At 55.8% G+C, this 27,952-nt stretch overlaps 1 protein-coding gene across 3 annotated transcripts in view; it reads right to left on the bottom strand.

The window, feature by feature from the left end:
* Nucleotides 1-27,952, bottom strand: part of PDE10A (phosphodiesterase 10A) — a 217,319-nt gene that overhangs the window by 136,926 nt on the left and 52,441 nt on the right. For all 3 annotated transcript variants that reach the window (XM_070417351.1, XM_070417352.1, XM_070417353.1), the window contains exon 2: nt 9,077-9,211. In XM_070417351.1, coding sequence (XP_070273452.1) covers nt 9,077-9,125 — 49 coding nt within the window. In that variant the 5' untranslated portion in view covers nt 9,126-9,211. The remainder of the gene's footprint in view (nt 1-9,076; nt 9,212-27,952) is intronic.

The raw sequence follows: 27,952 nt of genomic DNA, 5'->3' as shown, positions 1-27,952 counted from the left end.
GGTGTCCAGTACAAGGGGCTGCCATATCCATCGCCTCAGTTTACCTTCAGAACACCACACGGGCGGGTAGATCTGAAAGAGGGGGGAGACCTAAGAACTCACCGAGGCAGGTACGTCTCGGTTTACACGGGGTCACCCGAGCCTCGCCTTCGTGTCTTTATGCCGCAGGTACCAGCCTCAGGTGCCAGCAGAAAATAATAAAGCATCTAAGTTGACATAGAAAAGTCATGAAGAACCTTCCTAGAGAGGATATGGGCCTGAAAGGGCTTCCGGGAAAAGGCGAGTCTGGATTCTGATGCAGCTCTTACCTCCCAGCCCTTGGGGGGCTGTGGGGCCACCTCCTCCCTCGACAGACACCCTCTAGAGAGCCTGTCAGCCCAGCGAGGCTGGGCCCCCAAAGCTGTCAACGCTGCCGAACACCCAGGAAGTAAGCACTTCACAGTCCCCAGGTTCCAGGCTGTGCTCACAGTTAGAAAGTTCATATAGTAGCTGGACCGTGAAATTGCTGCTGTTTAATGGTTGCCACCTATGGAAATGGTATCTTACATGGTTCAGCCTCACCCATAGTGAGGCCCTCTCTCGGCTTCCTTTTAAGACACAAGGCTTCATGTGTCCAGTTTAGCCTGCAGAGAGGATGATGGGAAGAGGACTTCTGGAATAGCCTCTAGTCTATCTTATAATCAGCAGGGCTCATGTTGAGTACCCATGGTGACTACTAGTAGGTGCTATTGGTGCCCACGGTGGCTATGGCTGGGTACTATTGGGTGTTGTTTGGTACCTTGGTTGGTGCTGTTGAGTACTAGTGGGCACCCATCGTGGATACGTTGAGTCCTATTGGATACCTACAGCGAGTACTGTTGGGTGCTGCTGGGTACCTATACTGGGTGTTGTTGGTACCTATGATGTGCACAGTTGGGTGTTGTTAGGGGCACCATTAGGTACTGGGATAGAAACAAAAGCAATCGTAGACTTTGTCCTTTGGTTTTTCTCTGAAGGAGTGTAGCATCTCATGGGGAGAAGTGAAATTTCGTCTCTAGGGTTTTGGGAGTCATATACTAAAGAGAGACTTAGGCCTAATATCGTATTTTGCAAATTCTAAAATGTAAGTGAGTTGCTACCAAAAAAGCCAGAAAGGATCACAGTTCAGCCGCAGCAACATCCACTGAGTGAACACATGGAAAAAGTACTCCTTCTCCATTCACCAGAAGGCAAACTCCCTCCATCTCCACTCACCAGAAGGCAAACTCCCTCCATCTCCACTCACCAGAAGGCAAGCTCCCTCCATCTCCACTCACCAGAAGGCAAACTCCCTCCATCTCCACTCACCAGAAGGCAAACTCCCTCCATCTCCACTCACCAGAAGGCAAACTCCCTCCATCTCCACTCACCAGAAGGCAAGCTCCCTCCATCTCCACTCACCAGAAGGCAAGCTCCCTCCATCTCCACTCACCAGAAGGCAAACTTCCAGCTACAACTCGAGAGGCTCTCCCTGGGGCTGGGCAGCTCACAGGCACAACAAGAAAAGAAGAAATGGAGTCGTGATGACATAAATTGACCTTGAACGTGAGTCATAATCTGTGGGTAGTTTTTAGATAAAGGAACCTTGAGAAATGACCACTGAAACGCTTCCTTTCAGAACCCGCCTCCTGCCCGAACACCCCTGTGTCCTGCTGTCCATCTTAGAATGTGCAGAACATGCGCGTATATGCTAATATCGCTGTTACCACGAACCGTATAATTCTGAAGACTCTCAAGTCCCTTCATAAACCACACGGGAAAGCCCCTGGAGGGCACACAGGGGACCCTCCCTGTGAGAGTAAGACAGGCCCATCGTCGAGTCTCTGTTCATTCAACCACACCCGATCCACGGAGCACCAGGGGGCGGTTTGCCTCATCCACACGCCCACGTGACGGCCATCAGAGCCTCCATCATTAAATCAGCTCCCAAGGGGAGGATGGCGCCGTCTGCTGCTCAGAAAGCAATAAAATGCCAACCTCCTAACACGCAGGTCCAAGGGTCTATAGACAGAGGAACAATTTTAAAAGAAAAGTTCAAAGTTATATTTTTCAGTCATTAATGCTAACATCAGGATTTGTTCTGGAAAGGTGTGTGTGTGTGCGTGTGTGCATGTGTGTGCGTGTGTGTGCGTGTGCGCGCGCGTGTGTGATGTTCCCTTAAAGCAGCAGGTCATCCCAACGGTTTGGGAAACGGGCTGCCAGGCCCGGAGTTGCAGATTTGGGTCTGGCTTGTACTGAGTCCGCAGTGGCACTGGCTGCTGGTCCAGTGTCCTGCTACTTCTTTTCTTTTTTTAATCCTCACTGGAGGGCATTTCCGTTGAGTTTCTGAGAGAGTGGACGGGAGAGAGGGAGAGAGGAGAGAGGTATATTTAGAGAGAAACCTCAATATAAGAGAAACATATCAATTGATTGCTTCCTACACGCTGCCCGACCAGGGCTGGAGATGGAACCTGCAAGGCAGTACCTGCCCTTGACCGGAAATCGAACCCGAGACCCTTCGGAGCAAGGGCCCAGGCTCTAACCACTGAGAAACACCGGCCAGGGTGCTATCACCTCTTACACCAATGCAGGAGCCTATAGTTATTCCCTGTACCACCTGCCTCCTAAGCAGAGCACATTGTGGACAGGATACAGGCAGCATCTGTGAGAAATGGTTGTGAAATACACTCATCATTCACACAGAATGGCTGAGCTGCAGCACCGTATAAAGGCGTGGTCCTCGCAGTCATGGTGACCGCAGACTCACGGGCCAGGTTTGCAAAGGGTCTGCCACCCCCGCTTTCTGCCCCAACAGCCACTACAGGAAGTGAGAGGCTGAGGGAGGGTCACTGGGGCCCTCCGCCAGCCGGTGCCGATGTGTCATCTGCCTAATGCAATCAGCTTAATTGTTCGGAATCAATTATCGTCGTCGAAGGCGGGAACCTGGCTCACAGAGCAGGGGTGTCACTCTGGAAAATCTATGTCATGTGGCCGGAGCAGTCCCTCAGTCCCTGGTCTAGTCCTGGACTTGCTGCGCTCCCAGCAACTCTTCAAGTCGCCAGACATATCTGAACACCTTCCTTACTATCACCGGGGCCAGGGAGGTCCACAGCGAGGACGGTCTGGACTCTGGCTGATGCCAGCAGGAAGCCACTGCCCCCCCCCCCCCGGCTGTGCCCGCACCCTCAGGTCTGGGCAGGCGCCCCTCCGATTTGCTCCTGCAGACACCCAAACCCTCCCCGTTCTGCCAGCGTTAACCCTGCCGTCCACGTGGGCACAGGCCTGCCTTGGAGCACAGCTCCCGACACCGTGTGTATCCTCAGCAACGTTTCCGAATGAAGGTAAGGAAGGAAGGGAGTGGGGAGGGAGGGAGGAAGAGAGGAAGGGAGAGAAGGGGGAGGGAGGCTGCGGGTGGTGACAATAATCGTAAAGGGATCGAGTATCAGAGCAGGACACAGGTCTCCAGCGACAGGTGGAAGGTTGCAGCGTGGACAGAGAACAGGACTCGGGACACGCTGAAGACTTGGGGCGGGGCTCCCCAACACAGCCTCCGGGGAATCGGCACGATCACGCAAGGGAAAAGCAGAGAGGAACCACACGCACACACACACACACACACACGCACATGCACACGCACACGCACACACGACCCCAGTGAACCAGCTCGGCGGCCACATTTGTCGCCGAGTGTTGTGGGCCTGTGAGACAGACGGACTCAGCCATCAGTGTCCTTAATGGAGATCCTGCTCCAATCATCTGAGGTGGTTTTTATCACAGATGACGGACAACTAAGCATCGTGTCCTAACCAAATCTTCAACACTGAGGGCATCGCCGCCGCCTGCTCGCCGCCCGCGCACACTAACGAGGAGGCGCTTGCCTGTGGCGGCGCTGGTCCAGGGCAGGACCAGGCTTTCCTCTGGGGAAACGTGTCGTGCGTGTCCCACCAGCCCGTCCCATCCTTGTCCTCACAACCCCAAGTTCCAGGCAGTTCCCAACGTGGGTGAGCCCCTCCCCCGGAAGAGGCACCCAGGGTGCTGGACCTGGGCCGGGGCCGCGGGGCCGAGGGTGGGGCTCCAGCCCGACACCAGCCAGGCTGGGCCTGGGCGTCTCAGAGCCCGCGAGCAGGGCACACCAGGGCTCGGTGGGAAGAGCACCCCCACCCCCACCCCCGCTCAGGGCTCCCTGTGGAGGCGCCTGCACTGTGATGTATAAACCTAACCCGTGAAAGTGGAATCCACCACAGGACACGGGGTCAGGGCGAGGCAGGTGGGAAGGGAGCCCTTAGGAAGGAAAACCGTGAGCGGGTAGAGCTGAAAGGAGACCCAATCCATGCCCGGTGCCTCGGTGAACGGGAGAGGCACCCTTTTTGGTTTGAGGGGCTCCTTAGCGGGCGGGTTGGGGCCCGTGCAGAGGACAGAGCCCCGTCCTCACCGGATGTTGCTCTCAGGGCTGCCTGCGCAGGCCGCACCCACCGCTGTGTCTGTGCCAGAAGCGGCCCATCTGCGGAAGCCCGTTCGCCAGGCGTGAGCCCGCCCTCCGACCGCTCTGCACTGAGCCTGGGTCCCGGGACAGCACAGGCTCAGCCTGAGACTCAGGGCTTGGTGCTGCTCGCTGTGCCTGATGGGCCACGGGTGCCGGGAGGCATTTCCTGGTGATTTCCCCGGGAGCTGCGCTCACCCTCCCGCTGTACCAGCCCTCGGAGGTCTTCACTGGCCACGCATCCTTCCCTGGTGACTCAGGGCGACGCCTGGCCACGCCCCAGAGCCCAGCGACTGGTTTTGTTGTAAACATTAGAGTACTGGATTCTCGCAGTGACAACGTTTTAAATAAGAGGGCAGAATACAACCATTTCTAAAGCTAAGGACCGTCATGTCAAATGCATTTGGTAGGAAGAGAAATAGCTATGTTTTTCTTTTCTTTTTCAAATTTATTTTTATTGATTTCAGAGAGGAAGGGAGGGGGAGAGAGAGAGAAACATCAGTGATGAGAGAGAATCATGGATGGGCTGCCTCCTGCACGCCCCACACTGGGGATCGAGCCCGCAACCCGGGCCTGTGCCCTGACCGGGAATCGAACCGTGACCTCCTGGTTCATAGGTCAACGCTCAATCATGTTCTTCAATCACATGGTACATTATATCGGTATGTGTCCTTCCCTTTCCCACACTTTGGTCCGAGCTTCTTAGGGAAGCCCTGGAGAGGGCACTAGGCCACTGGCGTTGGGGTGGGGACCCAGAGGGAAGCGCAGCGCTGGTGCAGGCGGTGCCAGGCCGTCCGTGGTCCCCCAGGCGGGCGGGCATCGCTCACCCACACCAGCCTCCCCTCCACACGGCCCGCGGAGCCGCCTCCTCCGGGAGGTGCTGTTCCGTGCGCTCAGCAAGGCGTTGGAAAATGCAAAGGGTTTGACGTGAAGGAGAGTGACATGAGTGACACGGAACGAAAGCAACGGTTCTTTTAAATGTCACGCGATTCTCTGTTCAAAGTGGAGCACCCCAAAATAACTCCGAGCACGCTGGGACCCGCGTCCTCTCTTCCCTCCGCCGCCCCCAGTGCGCCCACACCCCCTCCACCTTCCTGCCCTGTCGGCACAGGTGCGCCCCGCCCCTCCCCCCCCCCCCCCCCCCCCGGCTCCCCACGCTCAGGCAGGCTGCTGCGGGCAGAGGCAGGCTCGCTGCAAGGAGCTGTGCCTGCACGGTACTGAGGCTTTCTGAACCATGGAATCGGTTACCAATCTGAGGGCCCAGGCTGATCCTTTAAAACAGAGAGGAGGCTCCCCCCCCCTCCCCCCCCCCGTGTTTCCCTCTGATAAGAACAGAGGAATCACCGGGTCGGTGTGGCTCAGTGGTTGGAGCATTACAGGAAGGGTTGTGGGTTCGATCCCCGGCCGTGTTGTGTACGCGAGGCAGCCGATCAATGTTTCTCTCTCCCTCTCCCTTCCTCGCTCTCTAGAATCAATGAAAGATAAATCCTAGGGTGAGGACTAAAAAAAAATAGAAGAATTGCCAAATGGAGAACTTGGTGGAATAAAAGGTTTCTGCTCAGAACAAGTGCCCGACAGGGAGACGGACTCTAGAGACTGTCGAATCGACTTGACTTTCCCACGAGGTCCGTTAGCAAGAAGCACTTCCAACGCTGACGGTCACGTTTGGTAGTGATGCCAAGGGATGACCTTGACGAGGGCCCTTCCCACAGGTGTGACCTGCAGGCCCACCGCCTGCCCGGCCGCATCTCAGCGCGCCCGGGGGACCTGCGCCCGGGGGACCTGTGCCCGGGGGGACCCGCCAGTGGGTGGGAGTGCCAGTGCCGGGAGGTGGCAGGGCAGGAGGCCACGTCCACAGTGCTCCCGTCTATACTGTTCTTACTTAAAATCAACTCAGCTCAATTGTTTAGACTTGAAGTCATGCTAAACAGCACCCCCCCCCCCCCCCCCCCCGCCACCGGCACTGTCTGCAGCCCAGGACGGAAGGGGAGCGTGTGGATTACAGACATTGGCGAGTGGCACGCATGCAGACTTCACGTAGGTCTACATCCCTCAGACCTGGGTTCATACCGAGCCTGTCCACCTACTACGTGTGGCTTTGGTGGAGCCAGGTAAGCTCAGCGTCAGGACCTTGAAGGTGACGGTGGCTGGTGCTGCCTGGATTCAGGGGGCGCTGCCCCCCTGCCTGCCCCCCCAGCTCCCTCCCCACGCGGAGCTGGCCTGTAGCCACGCTGGGCCGTGACCCCTGAGTCGGCTTGTTTACCATTTTGTCCCAGGATTTGAAAACAAGCTCTCACTAAGTAGGCAGGAATTAATGGATCTTAATTACACCCTGTAGGCTGGCTGAATGCCCCCAGATGAGCAGGCGCTTGCATCAGCCCTGAAGCCCTTAAGATGAGTCACCCCTTGACCAGGTCCCTCTTTGCTCAGTAATTGTAGGTGGAAGGAAGGTGTCTTTAAAGGCATCTAATTAGTAGCAGGACTCACCCTGATATAGAGATCTGATCCCGGAGCCCACGGATATGAAGTGCAAGGGGTGGGGGCAGGGTGACTCCAGGGGCCCTGGGGACAGTCAGACCGGATTCACGGCCAGCCGCACCCCATCCACCTGCTGCCAGGAGAGAGGACACCAACCCCCGCCTCCGGGTGCTGGGAGCCCGCAAAGGAGCCGGAGGGACACCTGTGTGTTCTCCTGGTATTCAGATCCAGGTTTGCTGAGAGGGCGGGGAAGAGGTTTAGCTCAGATTCTGGGGTGTCACTTCATAGCAGACGGTGCACCGTGAGGTACAGGCCTCCGTGAGGGAGGGTGAGGCGGGATTCAGGATGAAGCCTCGGGCACGCCCTGTGTCACCCTCACCATCACTGGCCTTGACAGGGACTCCTGCTCGCCTGCCAGCATGGGCCCTGCCCCCTGGCTCACTGGCCCCGTCCGTCCCCACTGGGTGCACATGCCGCGTCCCAGGCCCAGGTCCCCTCCATGTGGGAGTGGGACGGAGGCGGCGTGAGAAGGCGGCTTGTTGACAGTGAGGATGCAAAGTCAGAACAAAATCAGGCTCAAAAACAAAACAAGAACCTGTCGCTGAGACACCGACCCTGAGAACGCGGTTCCACACGCGGCAGCTTCTGTGTCTGCCAGAGCCTTTCATTCAGGCAGCGTGGGAGCCCCCGGCAGAAACCTCTTATTTGAAGAGGAAGCCAGTGGGAAACCATGTCCATTTTACGGCCTCATTTCCGTAACACGCTTTCCCCTGAAGTGAAAAATGTTTCTATACTGAAACCTAACGGCTTCCCACACGCAGTGTAAGAGCTCTGCAGGCCTTTCCCGGTGAAACTGGGGAAAACTATTTTTCAAATATATTTTTATTGATTTCAGAGAGGGAGCGAGAAGGAGAGAGAGATAGAAACATCAATGATGAGAGAGAATCATTGATGGGCTGCCTCCGGCACGCCCCACCCTGGGGATTGAGCCCACAACCCAGGCATGTGCCCTGACCAGGAATCAAACTGTGAGCTCCTGGTTCCTGGGTCAATGCTCAACCACTGAGCCACGCCGGCCGGGCATGAAAACTATTTTTAATGAAAAAACCAAACAGGTAAAGCTTCTGGAAGTGGCCCTAAGGGTACACAGTGGACGAAGAAGCGTGTGTCCAAGAAAATCTACAGAAATCGGTAAAGAATGGCGAGGCCTGTGTATCGTCACTCCCTCCTCCCAGGAGCCCCTCCAGGTGCCGCAGCAGGAACACAGCAGGGCTCGCTGTGCCCCAGCCCTCGGTCACTGGGCTACCTTCTGGGAGGAGCAGACTCGGCATTTCTCATCCTGCGCCCCCCCCCCCACACCTGTGTCCCAGGCAAGAGCGGCAGGAGGGGGCTCCTCTGCCTACCCAGACCCCACTCATGGGATGAGTAACATGCTGAGAATACAGAGTTCAAACCACCAAAAGATCCTATCTAATAAAGAGGGAATATGCAAATTGACCACCACACCGTAATGGTCAAGATGTCTGCGCCCACAGTGGAGGCTGAGTTCCCGTAACGAGCCTTAACGGGCAATCAGCAGGGACCTGAGGCTGCGTGGCACTGGGCCAGGGCAGGGGACCTGAGGCTGCGCCCCCCGCCTGGTGGGGCTTGACAGGGGACCTCAGGTTGTGCCCCTGCCCTGGCACTGGGCCAGGCGACCTGAGGCCGCATCCCTACCCAGCGGGGCTTGACGGGGGTGGGGCCAGCCAGGTCTGGATCTCATGGAATTTCAAGGTGCACATGGGTGGGCGGGGACTTGACTCTGGTCCCGTGGTGCGCCCCAGACTCTGACAGGAGGAAGATTTTCATATGCATTTTGCTAATTTTCTTTCATCTCTGACACTTCTATTATAGAGAAAGGGCAAATAGCAATATTAAAATATTTCCTCTAATTAATTCCCTTTTAATGTGCATGAATTTCGTGCACCGGGTCACTAGTAAAGCCATAAAAATATATGCACTGAACAACAGGGCACCAAAACACATGAAGCAAAAGCAGACAGAATTGGAGAAAGAAATAGATAATTCGACAGGAATCGCTGGAGAGGAGGGTGGGGTGGGTCACAGCAGCGGCCCGGGTACCTGGGACGTGGCGGGAGTCCGGGCTGCCTGCGGCCGGGTCATCGCTCATCTGCTCCCGGGCGTCGGTCCTGCTTCTCAGGGTCAGCAGGGCGGACCCTCTGCTCCCACTTGTCGGCGCGAAGGGGAGGCAGCTGCCTGCAGGGACAACGGGACATGGGTTAATGCCGGTTGCTCTGGAGACACCCACAGGGAGTCTCCATCCAGGGAGACCCTCTAGGACAGCCGGCGGTGACCAGGCCGCGGCTGACCTCAATGCGGGGCCCACACAGGCCCACATGGCACGGCTCCCCACTCTGATCCGGAGACGTGGCGGCCAGGACCTCGCATCAGCTCCAACCCCCGCTTCAGACCCGCCGGGGACGCTGGGAAATGTACCATTTTAGCGACTTTAAAGTGGTTGGTTCTGTGGCATTAAATGCATTCACACAGCTGTGCAGACATGTCCACGGTCCCTCTCCAGAACGTTCCATCTTCCCACACTGAAACTCTGTCCTCATTAAACACTGGCTCCCCCTCCCCGCCCTCAGGCCCTGGAAACCACCCGGAATTCACCTTCTGTCTGTGAGTCTGACTCTCTGGGAATTTCACCCGTGTGAACTCATACAGCATGTGTCCCCTGGAGCCTGGCTTATTCACGTGACAACATGCCACGCTTCATCTACGTTGCAGTGCGGTCAGGAGCCCTTCCTTTTGGAGGCTGCACACGACTCCCCTGGATGGACAGACGGCCTTGGCTCGTCCGCTCACCCCTGATGGGCTGCTCCCACCTTTGACGACTGTGAGTCACGCCACTGTGAACATGGAGGCACCGCTCTCTCTTTGGCCTCCTGCCTCCATGTCGTTGGAGTCTTATACCCAGAAGCGGAGTGCTGGATCCTGTGATGATTCTACATGGACAGTGTGAGGAATCACCACACCATTTCCACAGCCGCTGCACCCGTCACATGCCCATCCGTGAGGCACAGGGGTCCAATACCTCCATGTCCTTATTTATTTTTTAAGTAACAGCCATCCTAGTGAGTTAGAGTGGGGCCTCCCTGTGGTTCTGATCGTGTCTCCCTGGTGCTTAGAGATGCTAAGCATCATGTCTGTGCTCATTAAACCTCTGTCTGTCTCTTTGGAGAAATGTTTACTCAAGTCCTTTGCTCACTATTTTTTTTTTTAATTTTTATTGATTTCAGAGAAGAAAGAAGAGAGAGGGAGAGAGAGAGAGAGAGAGAGAGAAACATCAATGAAGGGAGAATCATAGATTGGCTGCCTCCTGCACGCCCCACACTGCGGATGGAGCCCACAACCCGAGCATGTGCCCTGGACCGGAATCGAGCCAGGACCCTTCAGTCCGCAGGCCAATACTCTATCCACTGAGCCTCCCCAGCCGGGGCCTCTGCTCGCTTTGTAATTGGGCTGTGGGGTATTGTGGTTGCTGACGTGCAGTCTGGACAACCCCTTACAGGGATATGGCTCACACATTTCCTCCCATCCCGTGGGGCCTTCTCGCTCTGCCTGTTGTGCTCTTGGGGGCACACAGTCTTTCATATGAAGCCCAACGGGCCCTTCCCTTGGGTTGCCTGTGCTTTCCGTGTCAATCCAGGAAGCCATCAGCACGCCCCGTGTCATAAAGCGTTTCCCCTCGATTGTCTCCTAAGGCCTCTGCAGCCACAAGCTATTCCCGCCAGGTGCCCTTTGCCAGGAAGCTGCCAGAGGACGTGCCAGAACACCGGGGTCAACCGAGGAAAAGGGGAGCCGGCCAGAGGGGGGTGCAGAGGGACCTCGCAGCACAGAGGCGCCGGGAGTACGGGGGAGCCTGCAGGTGGGCAAAGGGGCGGGGGGAGAGCTCAGGGGGCAAGACCTGCATGCTGAGAGCGAGCCCCCTACGTGCGTGTGGGGTAAGTCTGGGAAGCGTGTGGCCAGCTGTGACAGATCTGGTCGGTTGCGTGGAAACAAGACCACGGTGTCGCTGAAACACGAAGCCATGGGAGCAAGGCCAACACTGACGGCGGGGAAAGTAAACGCCGTACGAGGGGAAATGGCATCCAAGTTCCCTGTTTGGCTCAGGCGCCAGGAATATTGACAGGGACCAAAACACGCCAAGGCGCCACTCTGCCCAGCAATCGGATTGGTCACCAGGCACTGAGCTCACGGGGCGCAGAGCAGCGGTGGCAGGGGGTGGTGGCAGGGGGCGCCTGCCTGCCAAGAACCGGTCCTCATTTCCATGACAGAAACTCAGCTGGGAAGTTGGCAAACAGAGACCTCACCGAGCAATCACAATGTATTATTTAGAACAAAGGAAATAAATGCCTAAAAAGCAGGAACTGAGGCTTGGAAGCGGTTGTTTCTTGGAAGCAGGGGAAGCAGGACGGAGAGGGGTTGGGGGAGCGTCTGTGTTGTGTTCTAAGCACTTTCACATGGTTTGATTCTCCACAAGCGGTCACATGTACTTGGGGACGCTTGGACCCCTCGTGCTCCCGTGAACTCAGCGCGCCCACGGTCAGGGTCACCCCTGATTCCCTGAATCGGATGCGGGAGCCCCTTCCTTGTGGCCAGCGGCCCGGGCAGCACAGGAGGTTTTCCAGGGCAGAGATCAGCCCTTCCTGCCTCTGGAACTGAGCACCGGCCCGAGCGACCGGAGACCCCGCAGCAGCCCAGCCTGGGGAGGAGGCCTCACTGCCAGCACCCGTGAAAGAGGGGTGGGGAAGGGAGGTGGAAAACCAGCAGAAATTCTCCCAAGATGGAGCCTCCCTCCTAAACTGCCCCGGGAGGGTGGTTTAAACTTCTGGCTGAATGTGAATACCAATAATCAATAACATGCAGTGGCTGAAGTCAACACCAATCAATCCACCAGCCCAAGATACGCCCTTGAATGAGGCCGATCTGGCTGGCCTGGCCCGCTGCCTCGTGCGGGAAGGCACGGCCGGGCATCTCTGGGGACTCAGCGGAGGAGGGGCCGTGGCACGATGCCATGGCAGAGAGGAAGGCCGCTGCCAGGCCACTGTAGGATGAATAAACGGAAGTCCGGTTTTAAGAAACGGAAGCGGTCCCCAAATCCTCTGCCCAAAGTCCCAGGAGGCCAGTGACGGTGTTCACGCGGAATCTCGGGCGTGACAAAGGGCAGCGCACGGACAGCGTGGACGGTTATCCGTAGCTAGCCTCAGACACTGGAGCGTCATACAGAACAGCAACAGGTTAGCTCAGTGGTCGGCAAACTGCGGCTCGGCAAACTGCGGCTTGCGAGCCACATGCGGCTCTTTGGCCCCTTGAGTGTGGCTCTTCCACAAAATACCAACTTCTGCGCATGGGCCACGAAGTTTCAATCGCACTGTACGTGCACGCCCGCACGTGGTATTTTGTGGAAGAGCCACACTCAAGGGGCCAAAGAGCCGCATGTGGCTCACGAGCTGTGGTGTGCTGACCACTGGGTTAGCCTTCTTAAGGGAGAGGGTTAAAGAGGATGCAATGGAGAGAGAGGATGACTCCGTACAAAGCAGGACTTTCTGACTCACACTGAACCCTTCGAACATGAAATGCGTCGTCGCTGTTGGGATTGTTCCAAAGCAAGACGAGCTCCCGGCAAGAAGGGTTTACTATGGATGCATTTCTGCTTTTCCCCTGAGACTCACACTAGGCAAGAACAAGTTTAAAAAAATGACTGATTTCAGAGAGAGGAAGGGAGAGGGAGAGAGAGATAGAAACATCAATGATGAGAGAGAATCATGGATCGGCTGCCTCCTGCATGCTCCCCACTGGGGATGGAGCCCACAACCCGGGCCTGTGCCCTGACTGGGAATTGAACCCTGACCTCCTGGTTCATAGGTTGACGCTCAACCACTGAGCCACACGGGCCGGACTGCACTCTGTTGTTTTATTTGCTTCATGATATGTGATACTTTGAGCTCTGAGTTAAGACCCAAGAAAATGCCGTAAGCAGGAAGGTGGACTCACACTCCCAGTGGCTCTGGACAGCCCGGCCGTCACTCTCATTTCCTGTCCGCACCCTAAGTGCCACTTACAGACGCTGACGTCCTAAGTGGTTCCAGATCCCCTCCGTGTCCACATGGAGACGAGAGCAATGGGATCCAGATGCTTTCCTGGCAAACAGGTCCTCTGTCGGGAAGGCAAGCGGGACAGGAAGGAACTCACCGAGGCCGAGACACTTATTCCATCCGAGGTCCCCGCGCCTGGGCACCCAGTGAGCACGCAACCCCCTCTGTGATCCACTCGCCTGCAGGGACCGAGTCTCATACAGTCCTGCTCGCCTTTTTAAATAATTCATCGGTTCATTGTAATGTTTCTAATGCCTTACGGTGAGCACAGCCTATAAGATGGCACCGATAGATCAGAGAGCTAAGGCTTAATAAAATCCCCAAAGCTGCTGGAAATTCCCTCTGAGAGCCACGGGGCACGATCCTGTCCCGTGTCGCCACAAATCACTGGCGTTGGGACGAGAGGTTAGGAACTGCACTGCTTCCCAGGGCTCCAGGGTGGCCACTCAGGTGGGCACTGCCACCGCAGGTTTGTGGATTTCATCAAACACCTGCTTCACAGTGTTTCCGAGTGGAACAGCGTAATCTTCACGAGTGTGTCGGATAGTTCCACAGTCTCCTCTTGGCATGAGATGAGCGTGAGCGAAGGCTGTGTCCCAGCCCGTCCGGGGCCGTGACAGGAAGCAGCGCAGGGACGGCCTGGCGCCCGCCCCGCTGTCTGGAGAGCTAGGTGCCTCCCTCCCCCCTAACCCTTCCACGTGTGTCACTCCCACACGGCGTCAGAGGTTAAGGGTAACTCACTCTCACCAGGAGCTCCAGGTCACATGACCCTGGGCGTCTGTACTGCTACTGAGCGCCCTGCACACCAGGCGACCGCCCTGCCGCCCTGGCAGGTGGAGCAGCAGCTGCCGGCCTCGGGGATTCTGCATAAAGTCTGACCCCAAACAAATAAGTGTATATTTTGCCTCCAGAAGCTTCCTTTGAACCACGCTTTTGTTGCACGCTCCGGTGCTGCTGACACCAGGGCCGACCAGCGTCTCCCCCGCGTGCAGGACGGAGGGTGTGCACCAGTCAGCTCACAGCGCTGGCCCCACCCAATTCCGGGGGGACTTGGGGTGCAGGGCGCTGGCCCGGCGCAGAGCTCAGTCTGCCGGCTCCCCTTGGAGCTGCAGGAAATGACATGCATTTTGAGGAATGTGACCGTTTGGAGACAGTTGAGTGCGGTTCCCACAGCAGTTTTTTCCACACACAACGCCGCCCGGATGGGGACCGGAGAGTGACACGACGGAGGAGGCCGGGATAAAAGGGAGGGGGGTGTCACGGTAACATTTTGGGGGGAAAGTGCATTTTTAAGCCAACCAGCATGTGGATGAGATAGTTGAAATGTGAACAGCCTGGAACAGGACAGCGGAGGACGGGGGCCTGGCCTCAGGGACACTCCGGGCCCCCAAAGGCACTGGTGTCCCCAGAGGAAGTATAAACCACTTGGGGGCGTGAGCTGGCCGGGCCCTGCTTTCTTCATCAGCTATATTATGTAAGAGTTACGAACATTTAATATAAAGAAAAAGAATTACCATTTGAAATGAGGCTAATTAAAGAGAGGTTAGAGAAAAGGGATATATTTAAACCTTCCCAGTGAAAAGTCAATGTCAGTGAAACTGAATAGCAAACTTCTTTAGATGGAAAATCCCAGGAACATGGCAGGGATGTGTTTTCATCCTGACTTTATTCTCTAACTGACAGACATGAGAGATAAAGGAAAATGTAGGGACACTGGGATAAATTACCTACAGCCGTGGTCGGCAAACTGCGGCTCGCGAGCCACACGCGGCTCTTTGGCCCCTTGAGTGTGGCTCTTCCTAAGCCTTAGGAGTACCCTAATTAAGTTAATAACAATGTACCTACCTATATAGTTTTAAGGTTAAAAAATTTGGCTCTCCAAAGAAATGTCAATCGTTGTACTGTTGGTATTTGGCTCTGTTGACTAATGAGCTTGCCGACCACTGACCTACAGTATTCTCAGATACAGAAGGGTGGGAATCTATTTTTAAAAAGGGATTGTGTTGGGAGGCATCTATTTATCTATCTATATAAAAGGCTAACATGCAAAGTGTGCCCTCCGGAGTTCGACTGGGAGACTGGGAGCTCGATCGCTCGCTATGAAGTGTGCTGACCACCAGGGGGCGGCACGGAACGAAGGAAGGCCCTGGCCGGCAGCCTGAAGGAAGGCCCCGATCGGCCCTGATCTCTGGCCAGGCCTAGGGACCCTACCCGTGCATGAATTTCATGCTCCAGCCTCTAGTTTAAAGATGAAGATAATAATAAAATAATCATCCCACATGCGCCCACCACTGGGGGACGGTAACCCAAGACTCAGCTGATGTGGGAGCCCAGATGGGTAACCAGGGGCCCAACCGCATGAACCCGGTTCCCAGGGATCATCCCGAGTCTCAGCAAAGCTCTGACGTAGGTTTCTCAGACCATGTGCTCGGCGGGGCCACAGAGATTCCTTCAGAGCTGCCCTTCGTCTGAGGTCCTCGGATCCGTCCTCAGAGAGCCCTGCTGCGTGGTCATCGGCAGGAAGAACGCCCAGGCCCTCTGAAAGGGCAAACAGACCTGCCTCAGGCGTCCGGTAACATGCACGCCAGAGGCAAGGGACACGTCTGCTGTTTGTAATGGAAAAGTCATCTCTGCAGCCAAGCTGTCTGAAGGCAACTGACATAGCCACGTGAACATATGAAAGTCATATATGCATGTATGTGTTCAGTAAACATGCCACCTGCATATGTTTCTTGAAAAATATCCCTGGAAGATGCATTCCAGTGAAAAGATAACAAAAAACCCAAACTCCAGACTGTAAAACCCAGCAGGGACCCTGAGACAGGCAAACAGAGCGAGCGCAGTGCAAACCGCGCCCCCCAGTCTTCAGCCCCCACCCCTCGAACCACTAGGCTGACCTCCAGAGCACTTTTCCCTGAAGCCTTTCCATGTCCCGGGCCCCGGGTCACACAGGTCATCCGGCTGATGGCAGAGTGTCTGCGTCACCCCCACCTCCAGCGGCGACAGGGTGTGGCTCACAGAGATGACAGCACTGCAGAGCCCTGTCCCCACGCCAGCCGCAGGACACACAGCCACACCCCAGAAACTGCTGGGGTCCCCACGCCAGCCGCAGGACACACAGCCACACCCCAAAAACTGCTGGGGTCCCCACGCCAGCCGCAGGACACACAGCCATACCCCAAAAACTGCTGGGGTCCTCACGCCAGCCACAGGACACACAGCCATACCCCAAAAACTGCTGGGGTCCCCACGCCAGCTGCAGGACACACAGCCACACCCCAGAAACTGCTGGGGTCCTCACGCCAGCTGCAGTTCACATAGCTGCACCCCAGAAACTACTGGGGTCCCCACACCAGCTGCAGGACACAAGCCGCACCCCAAAGCTGCCAGGGTCCCCTTGCATGTCCCCCTGGGGGAGCTGCCATCCTGGGTCCTACGACAGAGGATGTGAGCAGCAATACCCGCCTCCCAGAGAGACGGACGGTAAGGAGAGGCGGGAGGCATGTGGGCTGGTGTGGGGGCCGCACAGCACGGTCTCGGGGGAGGCTTGGTGGGTCAGGGAGGCCGGGAGCCCCTTTGCCAAGTGGACATTTGAACAGAGGCGCTCTGGGAGTGACGGAGGGAGCCCATGACCATCTGGGGAGGAGGGTTCCAGAAGCATCGGGAGTCAAGTCCAGGGCCAGCAGTGGGTTAAGCCAGCGCCACGTGGGCCCGGCAGCCTCCATCTCCATCTCTTACAGGAGCCGGTGGGCGCACTGGCTCCTCCACCCGGGGCCCCAGGGACAGTTCTTGGGGTGCTGCTGCCTGGATGACTAACTACCACCTGCTCCACACCCCCAGGGGTCCCAGTGTCAGCAGAGGCACCTGTTCCGGGAACATGTGCCCTTCATGCCCAGGCCCTGCCAGTCGGCGCTGGGCGCTGGCTTCTCTCCCACCACAGGGACCCTCGCCGGCCGTGCCGGCCCCAGACCCAGGACATAAAACAGCCGAGCAAGACGCCCTCGTGTCACATCTGCCCCTTCGAGACCGTTCAAGACGGCCATCTGCTTTCTCACCTATCGTTTCAGATTAGACAACGGCTACCGTGGGCTGGAAGGGGGGCAGCCTTCCATGCGTTGCTGGTGGCACTTCTGTGGACGAGGCCACGGTACCATCGGACCTTCTGTTTCCCGCGTGGTCGAAGGTAGGTACCTGGGGCCGCACTTTCCATTCAACCAACTTCTGCTCACAAGTTGGTTTCCAGGGTGCGCAAAGGTGTTGTCAGGATAAATGGCAGCGTGTACAAAGTGCTTGGAGTTCTCGCAGAGAGAGCTCAGGGAGAATAGAACATTAGCGCGTTATTATTCTCCCGGGCGTGGGTGGAATTGCAAAGAGAAATCATGTCAAAGATGGAAGAAACTTAAAAGTCTGAGGCTTTAAAAGGCTGAGATGATTAAACCACCCCGTTGTTTGACAGGAGAAAATTAAACTGTTCTCTTGTCTCAAAAGGCACGATGCTCCTTCTTCACTTACTGTACCCCACAATCTCCCTTCCCGCACCCACCTTTCCCTGGAGTTAAGAAAGTTCCACAAATGAGAGGTTACTGTGCAGACGCACCCGAAAGAGACGATCCGGTCCCGGAGGAAAGAGGAAGCAGGGCGCTTGTTACAGCCACACCCAGAGTCAGGGACACGGAGGATCCCCACGCAGCACCCGTGTCCGGGCAACTTCCCCTCCTGTGCGTGTAGCGGCCGAGGCTTTGGGGCCACACTCGTGGGGAGGTGAGCTCACCCTCTCAGCGGGGCAGCGGCTGGGAGCCAGGACTCCCCCAGGGCTCCCTCCCCACGGAGAACGGGAACTAGAGGAGTCATCTGCCGGGAAAGGTGGACGGCAAGGCCCATATCGCCCCCTGTTCCCTTGGTAACAAGGAGGGTCTCCGAGAGGTAAAACCGGGATCCCTGCACCATCGCGGACCTGGGACCCAGGATCCGCTGTGTCTGCAGAGCGCGGGACCCCCCCCTCCCTGCAGGGGTGAGACGGCCTCAGGATGGGCACAGGGAGGAGACACCCCTGAGCCACCGCCAGAAACGGGGACGAATCCACTGGAGGGAACTTGCCACCCCCCTCGCCAACTCGCTGCCCACAGAGAACGACGTCAGAGCAAAAATGACCAAAAATGACCAAACGGAGGGAAAAGACACGCAAGGGATTCCATTCGCGATAGCGCCATGGTGCGCACTCCCCGAGGGCAGGAGCTGGAGCCGGGAGAATCCACGGCCTGTAAATGCTGAGACAGGGCTCTGAACCCCATCGGAGGAGAACACGGGCGGAGCTGGAGAAGAACCCGGCAGTGTATCGGCGGCAGCCCCGGGAGTGTCAGAGCTGCTCACTGAGGGGCCAGCGGGAAGGCGGCCCTGGCGCAGCTCATGGACGCTGGGTTACTCTGGGGTTTGGGCAAGTGACTTACCCCTCTGCCTCAGTCCCTTCACATGAAAACGAGGGTGATCAGCACCAATCTTGTAAAGCTGCTCTGAGAAGTAAATGAGTTCAGGTACTATAGAGTAACATACATGAGAACTGAGTCTGGTGCATACAAAATGCTCAATAAAAAGAAAATGGTTACCATCAATGTCACCATCACCACCACCTTCATCACAGTCATCACCAACACCCTCGTAATCACCATCATCACTGTCACCACCATTGTCACCACCTCCACCCCCATCGTCTTCATCATCTCTATCCTCACCACCATCATCATCCTCATCCATGGACTATTTCTTCAAGTAAAGTCATAAGAAATGACAAATCCAAAATAGGTAATAGTCAAAGCTTCTAAAATATTGGTCAGGCCCTAACATTTCCTATTGGCTGTACCTTTTTACTCACTTCCCAACTGGAACACTTACACATTAATTCCGGTCATTCCCAAGTCTGGTTTCTTTACACTCTTCTTGGTGTTTGAAACATGTTCTTTTCTATATTCCTGACTCCAAGGCTCTTAAAGCACAGATAGGAAGCATCTTCCCAGAAAACAAGTAAGAACAAATCATTCTGCTGCTCCGGAGGAACGAAGACCTCGTATTCCTAATACTAGTACGACCAGAGCTGATGAATGTGCTGCTGACGACAAACATTGCTTTAGAAGTCGTTTCTGAAAAAATGTTACCTATGTTTTTCTTTGCTTGATCCCTTCACCCTTCTCAAGTCTCATGGACACAGACAACGTGTGGTGATTGCCAGAGGGAAGGGGGGTGAGGGGAAGTAGAAGAAGGTAAACGGAGGATAAATGGTGATGGAGGAGACGTGACTTGGGGTGGTAAACACACAATACGAAATACAGATGATGTGTTATGGAGCTGTATACCTGAAACCTATGTATTTTATTAACCAATGTCACCCCAATAAATTCAATAGAACCTGTTAACATAGCAGTTCCATAGGTATGGACAAGCAAAAGGTACTTCATACGGATGTGACTTTGGTGGCTAAGCTCATGACTTTGGATTCGGGACCACGTGAGCTCGAGCAGGTCAATAGCCTCCTAAGCCTCAGGTTCCTTATCTGCATAAAGGGCCTTATTCAATATGCATGCTGCTCTAGGAATTAGATAAAATGTGGGACGCACCCAGGCGGTCACTGCTTTGGGGTCAAGAATCAATATCTCACTCTCACCTGAGCACCTTCCTTACATGGACTCAGATGAGCTGCTCTCAGATGCCCGTATCTTGAATTTTAGTGAGACGTCATGTAGAAAGATTTTTGTGTCAATCATCAAAGTTTGCTTTTAAAATTGAACAGAAGCTGCAAGGAGTAAAATCCAGTTTGATAGAGACAGGCATGCATAGCTAATGCACAATATTTGAAGTTCTGTAAAGGCCACGTCCTAACGAAACCACAGAGCCGTTCGTAACCAGCATAACTGGCGATCGGAATTCACAGCCCTCTCAGGAGACGTGCTTCCTCAGCCGCATGATCACTGAGAGTCCATTTCAGGGGGAAGGAAGGTGGTGACGATGATGTGAATTACAGATCCGGCCCCATTAGGACAATGAAGCCACGGTTGTCACCGCCTTTGTCCCTGAAAACAGGGCATCGAACAATGGCGTCTCGGTAAACAATATTAACACCCTCTTTCATGTCTCACAAATCACTTGTCAATATGAAATGTCACACAGGCATTGCACAGGAATAAACGCATTGTGTCCATATGTGTGTGAAGGAGCCTTGAGGTCAATATGTGAGGATAGTTATCTGTCCGGGGCGGGTCTTTCAAGGCATGGCCCTAAGAAACACCCCTCAGAGCACCTTCACCTACACAAGGCCTAGGGTTCTGCATGGGATCAGGGTTCACGCGTTCCCTTTCCCCCTGGGGAGCGTGCGAGATGCTCCTTCTCTCTGAGGGATTTCCCCAGCTCTAGGCTCATACTGGGGTGAGGGGCAGAGTGGTGGCCAGGGCTGCGGGGCCACCAACAAGAGCATGCTGGTCTGTAAGAGCCACGGAGACCCTGGCCCAGGAGCAGGCTGGCTGACCTGGGTTTCATGACTCGTTTATTTTATTATTTTCTTATATTTCTTATTGAGTTCAGAGAGGAAGAGAGAGATAGAAACATCCATGATGAGAGAGAATCATGGACCGGCTGCCTCCTGCACACCCCACACTGGTGATGGAGCCCACAACCCGGGCATGTGCCCTGACCAAGAATCGAACCATGACCTCCTGGTTCATAGGTCGATGCTCAACCCCTGAGCCACACCAGCTGGGCTCATTCTTCTTCTTATAGCAGAAGTCAAACAGTAAGTCCCCGTGTCCCTGAAACCATGAGACAGGACCTGCATTAGTTTAATCAAAGCCATGCTCTCACGCACGCACGCACGTGCAGGGGTGTGTGTGTGTATGTGTGTGTGTGTTGTCTTCATTGTCCAGTTCAAGGTGCCGACACCCAGAGGGGTGAGTCTGAGTCGTTGTCCTCAGGACACCGGGCTGGTGAGGGTTCCTCCTGGGATCCCACCTGGACCTGCGCAGGGTGAGCCCAGGCCTCCTGGCCCTGCCGCTGGCCCTGGACCCCTCTTTCAGCAGCTCTGGGATCTTGGGGAAATTACTCGGTCTTTTCAAACTTGTCTCATCCGCAAAATGGGGATAACACTTATCCATACAAGTAATGTAAGTAAATACACATGCAATGATCACCCACTGAAACAGCAACATTGGGTTCCCCCTGGAGCACCTGTGCGACCGCCCGCTCCGTCCACCGCCCACTGCTGGCTCCGTCCACTGTCCGCCGCCCACAGGGGTGCGGTTTGGGGGGGCGGCCAAGCAGAAATAAAGTCCCACAGGTGGTTTTGCTCCTTCGGGGAAACTCCTCTTGAGGAGCAGTTGTGTCCTCCATCAGCAGAAAGCTGGATGTAAAGGAACAAAACAAGAACAGAAACGGAAACGGGTGAGACTGGCCGTCCGCCCTCAGGCGAGGACCTCCCCAGCCTCCTAAAGCCGCGCATCTTCCCGAAAAACAGTGCTTTTCACGAAAGCGCCCGGCAGCAAGGACCGGCCCACGCTGGCAGCGCCCTGGCTCCGCCACGCGGTCAATATCGTCCCCAGTTCCCGCCCTGAGCGGCCTCACTGAACACAACACGACAGGTAAGACGAACCCTTCCCTGGGGAGGAGCCGGGGCGTCGGAGGCCCAGGGGGTCACACCTTGTTCCCAGAAGCTCCCTCCACGCACGGCACCTGCGCCCTCAAACACGGTGCCACTGGAATCACTCTCTCCCTTAAGATCCAGCCAAAGCCGGGCGTCCGTTTTCATGATGAGGAGCCTCGAAGCTGCTCTTTACCTGGTCACTGGGGAGAATGCCTGGCACACAGCGACTTACACAGGGAGCGACCGCTTAGATGTTCGACGATGATACAGGAAGAGGATGGGCGTGAGGAGCTCGTGGGAGACGCGACGGGAGGAGGGAAGGCCAGCGCCTCGGCCAGATGCAGCTCCCGGGGTCACGGCGGGGCACCCTGGGGTCAGGGCATCCCGGTCACCTCCCTCAGTCACAGGCCCGGCAAGGGGACCGGCATTCAGTGGCTCTGAGAAGTCTGGGAGAGGAGCTGAGACCTGTGCGTGGACGGACACGTGTGGACCCCACCGGCCACCGGTTCTCTCTGCCACGGACTCTGCCCCTGGGCCCGGAGCTGCTCCGGCCGCGTGCGAGCTCCTTCCGAGGCCGGTGCCAGGCGGGCACGTGACCTGGCGGCATAGAGGCCACCACGTGCTCTCCCCGGCGACCCCAGGACGATGTCCCTTCTGCGTGGGCCTCTGCTAAACCGGCTCTCGCACTCGTCACTGCTCATGCTTCCGGCCTCGCGGTCCAGCTGAACAACGAGGCTTTAGGCGGCAGCACTGGTGCTGGGAATGCGGCTCCTGTGACCCGGTGTGGAAGGACAGCCTCCATATCTGTGCACCCGCTCCGTCTGCCAGGACCCCGGGCACAGGGAGCGTCCGTGTGTGGCCGCAGCTCTGCCTGCACGCCTCCCACCAGGTGCTCTCTGGGCAAAGCCCGCAGCAGCTCAGTGATCCTGACCTCAGTCAGAGTGAAAACCGTGGTTCTGTTCACTTTATTGTTCTCGCTGGACACGTGAGAAAACCGAGCCCGAGGCCCCTCAGCTGGTGAGCGGCAAGTGAGGTGCCTGCTCACCCCCTGAGCTGCTGCCTCACCCGAGGACTCCAGGCCGTGCAACTGCGGGCGGGGCAGGAGCAGCTCGGGCTCACAGGCCAGGTAACCCTGGCTCACAGGCCCGGTGCCCCCAGCTCACAGGCCCGGTGCCCCCAGCTCACAGGCCCCCTGCCCCCAGCTCACAGGCCAGGTAACCCCGGCTCACAGGCCCGGTGCCCCCAGCTCACTGGTGCTGGTGTCTCTAGGACCACTGGCCGAGGGATCTTAGGCTCATGGCTGCAGCATTTCGGCTCCTCCATGGGAAGACCTGGGCTCTACACGCTCTGATACTGAGCTGTGGGCCTCGGCGTGTTAGTTATATTTTTAAAAATCTCACTCTGCCATCTGGAAAGTAAAGCTGATATTAGGACTTTCCTCATAAGCACCCAAGCGATGAGCGACACGATTAGAACCAATTTAGAAATCACACCGGTTCTAATAGATTCTCGTGGCAAAAACTTGTTTGCAGAAAAATCAGAGGCGGCAGATGGGACAAGCCGCCCTGATGGCCACCCCTTGTGGGAAGTCTGCACAGTCAGGAACGGCCTTGGTCACATGCTAGAGCAGCTAGAATATAAGCAATTCCTGGAAAGCTCCTGATTTCCATTTTTTAAACTATGGAATGCACTTTCCTAGAACATTTCCTCTGAAAGGGCAAGAAAGCATCTTGAAGGACCGAGCCAGTTCCCTGTCCCTCCGTGAACATGGCAAACCTCTCATTCCTAAGAGCTGGTGTCGCCCTCACGCACCTCCTGTCCTCTGCCCACAGGGACACACCTGTGGACATAAGGGCAGGTGTGCGAGAAAGCAAGCGGGGTGACAGCCTTGCCGGGCCGTGGAGGCGGGAGCCCGAGCCAGGGGAGACTCCCAGCTGCCTCGCATCCTGTGTGGCGTGGCATCGGCGCGCACTCATATGCACCGGAAGTTCCACGTTTAGCCTGGAAAGAGCAAGGTTCTGCGATCAGGAAAGATTGACTCGCAGTGGCAGCGCTCCGCCTCTCATGGCCGACTGGCCTTCCCCTGTGTGTGCATCACCACATCTTCTTCATCACCCGACCATCTCTCAGAGACACCTCGGTTGTCTCCGTGGCTTGGCCACCATGAATACTGCTGCAATGAACATCAGAGCATATATATCTTTGCAAATAAATGTTTTCCATTTCTTCGGCTAGATGCCCAGAAGAGGGGCTGCTGGGTATCCTACCCTTAATTGTTGGCGGGACCTCCATGCTGTGTCCGCAGTGGCTGGACCAGTTTACATGCCACCAGCATGAGAGCATCATGCTGAGCAAAGCAAGTCGGTCAGAAACAGTCAAGGCCCAAATGCTGTCACTCATATGTCAGATATACAACAAAGGGAACAAAAGAGCAAACAAGATAAACCAACAAACAAAATCTCATAGACACAGACGACAGGATGGCGGTTCCCGAGGGACAGGGGTGAGGGTAGGAGAGGGTGAAGGGGGTCAAGTAGAGGGGGACGAAGGAGAGTTGACTTGGGTGGTGGGCACACAGTGCAATATGGCGACCATGGATCACAGAAGTTGAAACCTATGTAATCCTACTCACCAATATCACCCCAAGACATTCATTTAAAAAAGCCAAAAACAAAAAATTTTTTTTAAACGAGTTATCCTTCTATATGCTTACCTTACCTAGTCACACACTGCTTATAACGCCTCAGCAAGAATTTGTTCAAGTTGGACTTGTCTTCTCCTCGCTCTTAACTTGGCCCGGCCACCCAGGGTTAGAACGCCACTTAACGCGCAGGCAGTGAACTGGAAACCGTAGCAGAGGATCTGAAAGCATCAGCAAATGAGGCTCAATTCTCCATGCGGTTGTTTTGCTTGGCAGACGGCGAGTTCGGACACTTTCATGCCCCCCTTTTATTGTTTGTTTGTTTTGTGGGCCACGCTTCCTGCAGGCGGTCTGTCCAGGAAATGGAGCCGCCAGACCTGCCGGCTCATCCTGGCCCGGCTCATCCTGGCCCGGCTCCCCGACCCGAGAGAAGCAGCCGCCGCAGGGACAGAGCCCACAGGGAAGCAGGGACACCGGTGGGAACAGGCGTGCGTAACAGTTGCTGGTGCTCTCAGACCCTCCCTCACATAAACCTTCGAGATGCGTGAAGTCGCTGCGGGGTGGGGAGCACTCTTTATGCAGCCACTGGACGGTTCCCTAACGCACAATCTTGACTAAAAAAAGACCCAACTACGCTCAACCTCTGTGTTGTTTTATGATAGAATTGGAGGCCCAGTGCACGAATTCGGGCATGGGCGGGGTCCCTCAGCCTGGCCACAGGAGGTTGGCCTGCCACGCCTCCTCCCCCTCTCCCCCCACCATCAGGGCCCGGAGGGAGGGACCACAGGAGGTTGGCTGTGGGAGGGGAGGGGAGGGGCCGCGGGAGGTTGGCTATGGGAGCGCACAGACCACCAGGATGCAGCTCTTGCATTGAGCGTCTGCCCCCTGGTGTTCAGTGCACATCATAGCGACTGGTTAACTGGTTGTTCCGGTCATTCGGTCGTAAGGGTCACGTAAGCTTTTATATATATAAATTTGCTGGTTCACAGATCACACACCCTGCTTTTGATTCATGCTTTTAGCCTAAGTGAAGAGAGGCCTTCCTGTGTTTCTACATAAAACACGGAAATGGAGTTGCTCAATCATTTCACTCGGACACTTGGTCTCACTACATTTTTTTCTTTTTTGGGGCCTTGGGTTCCCGAAAAGACTGGGTCAGATAGCACTGAGAACAATCACTTCTTGTTACATTAGGTGGTTAAAAAGCAGAAGCCAAGAATTATGTTCCTATAAATATGTATTTATTCAAAAATATTTTATTAAGATGATACATAGGCCAGACAATTCATTCTGTGAGCCCTAACCGGTTCGGCTCAGTGGATAGAGTGTCAGCCTGCAGACTGAAGGGTCCCAGGTTCGACTCCGGTCAAGGACATGTACCTTGGCTGTGGGCACATCCCCAGTAGGGGGTGTGCAGGAGGCAGCTGATCGATGTCTCTCTCCCATCGATGTTTCTAACTCTCTATCCCTCTCTCTTCCCCTCTGTAAAAATCAATAAAATATATATATCCTTAAAAATTCATTCTGAGAAAGTGAACAGGTCCATGGTTTTCATATGTTCACCAGGCTAGGCAGTCATCACCACGGTCCTAAGTCAATAACACTTCTAACCCCCATGGGAAACCCCGAACCCACGGGACCCACCGCAGCTCTGGGACCACTGGACTCCTGTCTGTCTGTCTGTCTGTGTCTTTGCCGGGTCTGGACATTTCACATAAATGGAATCACACTGTACGCAGGCCTCTGAGGCGGGCTGCTGTCACGTAGCGTGATGTCTCCAAGGTTCACATGCTCTGCACGCATCGGTCCTGCCGTCTCTTTAAGGCTGGATGACCTGCCAGGGCAGGAGCACACTGTTACCTGTCCACCCGCCGAGAGGCGTCTGGGCTGCTTCCACTCGGGGCTGTTGTTCTACTGGCCCTGTGGACAGGCCAGTGCGGCTTCCGAGTGCCTGTCAGCGTCCCCTCCCCTCGGGTGCATGTCCTGGCGGTGGAATGGCCGGGTCCCCTGGTGTCTGTATGTATAACTCTCTGAACAACAGCCAGCGTGAAGACGGCGCAAAGCGAACTATAACGATATGCGTGTATTTCGTGTTCCATTCTGTAAAGAACATACACGGACCTTCATTGCACTTTATACAAATTACTACAGAAACGTTCCCGTTTCAAGTCCGTCTGTAAAACAGGTACAGCCCAGACCAGCGCTGCCCACAGGGCTTTCTGTGGCGACTGGTGGGCCTACCGGGGCCATCAGCCACGTGTGGCTATTGAGTGCTTGGCCTGTGGCTTGTCCAGTGGAGAACCGATCAATAATAATAAAAGCATAATGTGCTAATTAGACCGGACGACCTTCCGGAGGAAGCCGGGGCTGCGAGGGCCGAGCCCCTTACACGAATTACATGCACCGGGCCTCTAGTTTTTATATATTATCTCATTTTAATTACGTTAAATTTAAACAGCCACAGGCAGCGGGTGGTGGCGGTGCTGACCACATGGCTTTCTCGGCTGGCGTCTGGGATCTGCTGTGAAAGGCCCCGGGGAATTTCGGAGCAGAGAGCGTCTGGTGGAGTGCAGCGCCCACACACGGGAGAACCGGCCTGGCTCCTGGGTGGTGTGTCGCTGGGTCTCACGGTGAGGCTGCTGCTGGGAACACACCCGTCTCAGCGAGGGAAGCGAGGCACCGAGTTCTGGCTGCAGACCCCAGGCGCTGCCGAGCATGGAGCTAAAATGAAGAAAAATGTCAGCTGCTCATTGTGCTTTCTCCCCTGGAAACCTTGGGCAGCACAGGACCGTGGCCATCACGTTCCGACAGAAATGCAAACAGGAGCGTCTGTGAGCAAAGACGGCGGGCAGCCCTCGAGCTTCACAGCGGACGGAGGAAGCGGCCTTGGGGCTCGAGTCTAAGAAAAGCCCGGCGGCCACTTCCTAAGCCTGAAGCCTCACGAGGCTGCGTCCTCATCGTAAGGGAACACGGGGCCCGTGCAGCACGCGGCCTGAGAACCGGCAGGGACGCCACAGGCCAAACTCCTTGTCGATGAAGGCCGTCCCTCACCTCCTCTGTGGTCTGGACTTGGTTCTGGTCGTGCTATTTCCAAAAACATGAATGGATGGGTTCCCATCTGCGGAGAACGGTTTCTTTACTCGGAAACGAGTCCTGGCAACACCCCAGCCTCCGTGTCTACTCTGCGCAGCACACAGAGAGGCCAGCGTCGCAATGGAAATGTCACCACGTGAGAACAAGCAGAAGCAGCGAGAAATGCAGGAGCAGCGAGAAATGCTGGTTCCTTTCTTCTGGGGACTGACTCGGGGCTCTGCGCGGTCCAGCGGCGGGAAGTCCGCACCGTCCCCAGTGACTCACCTTTCCCAGGACTCGGGACTCGCTCTAGGACAGAAGACAGCAACCGCGCAAGAAGGTCTGAAATAAAAGTGCAGGTCTCCCTCCCAGCCCATCTCCCCACCCGCTGCCTGGATAAAAGCTTTTCCTTGTATCCTTCCAGGGTGCTCTCTGTGCAAGTATTTATATGTCACAGCCGGTCTTCTATTTCAAGAAGTTATGTCGGTATCAGGAGCTTGAAG

Source organism: Myotis yumanensis, unplaced genomic scaffold (genome assembly GCF_028538775.1).
Source record: "Myotis yumanensis isolate MYYU_CA2020_CCGP unplaced genomic scaffold, mMyoYum1.0.hap1 SCAF_6, whole genome shotgun sequence".
Lineage (NCBI taxonomy): Eukaryota > Metazoa > Chordata > Mammalia > Chiroptera > Vespertilionidae > Myotis > Myotis yumanensis.
The sequence above is the reverse complement of the archived record's forward strand: the minus strand, read 5'-3'. Positions and strand labels throughout refer to the sequence as shown.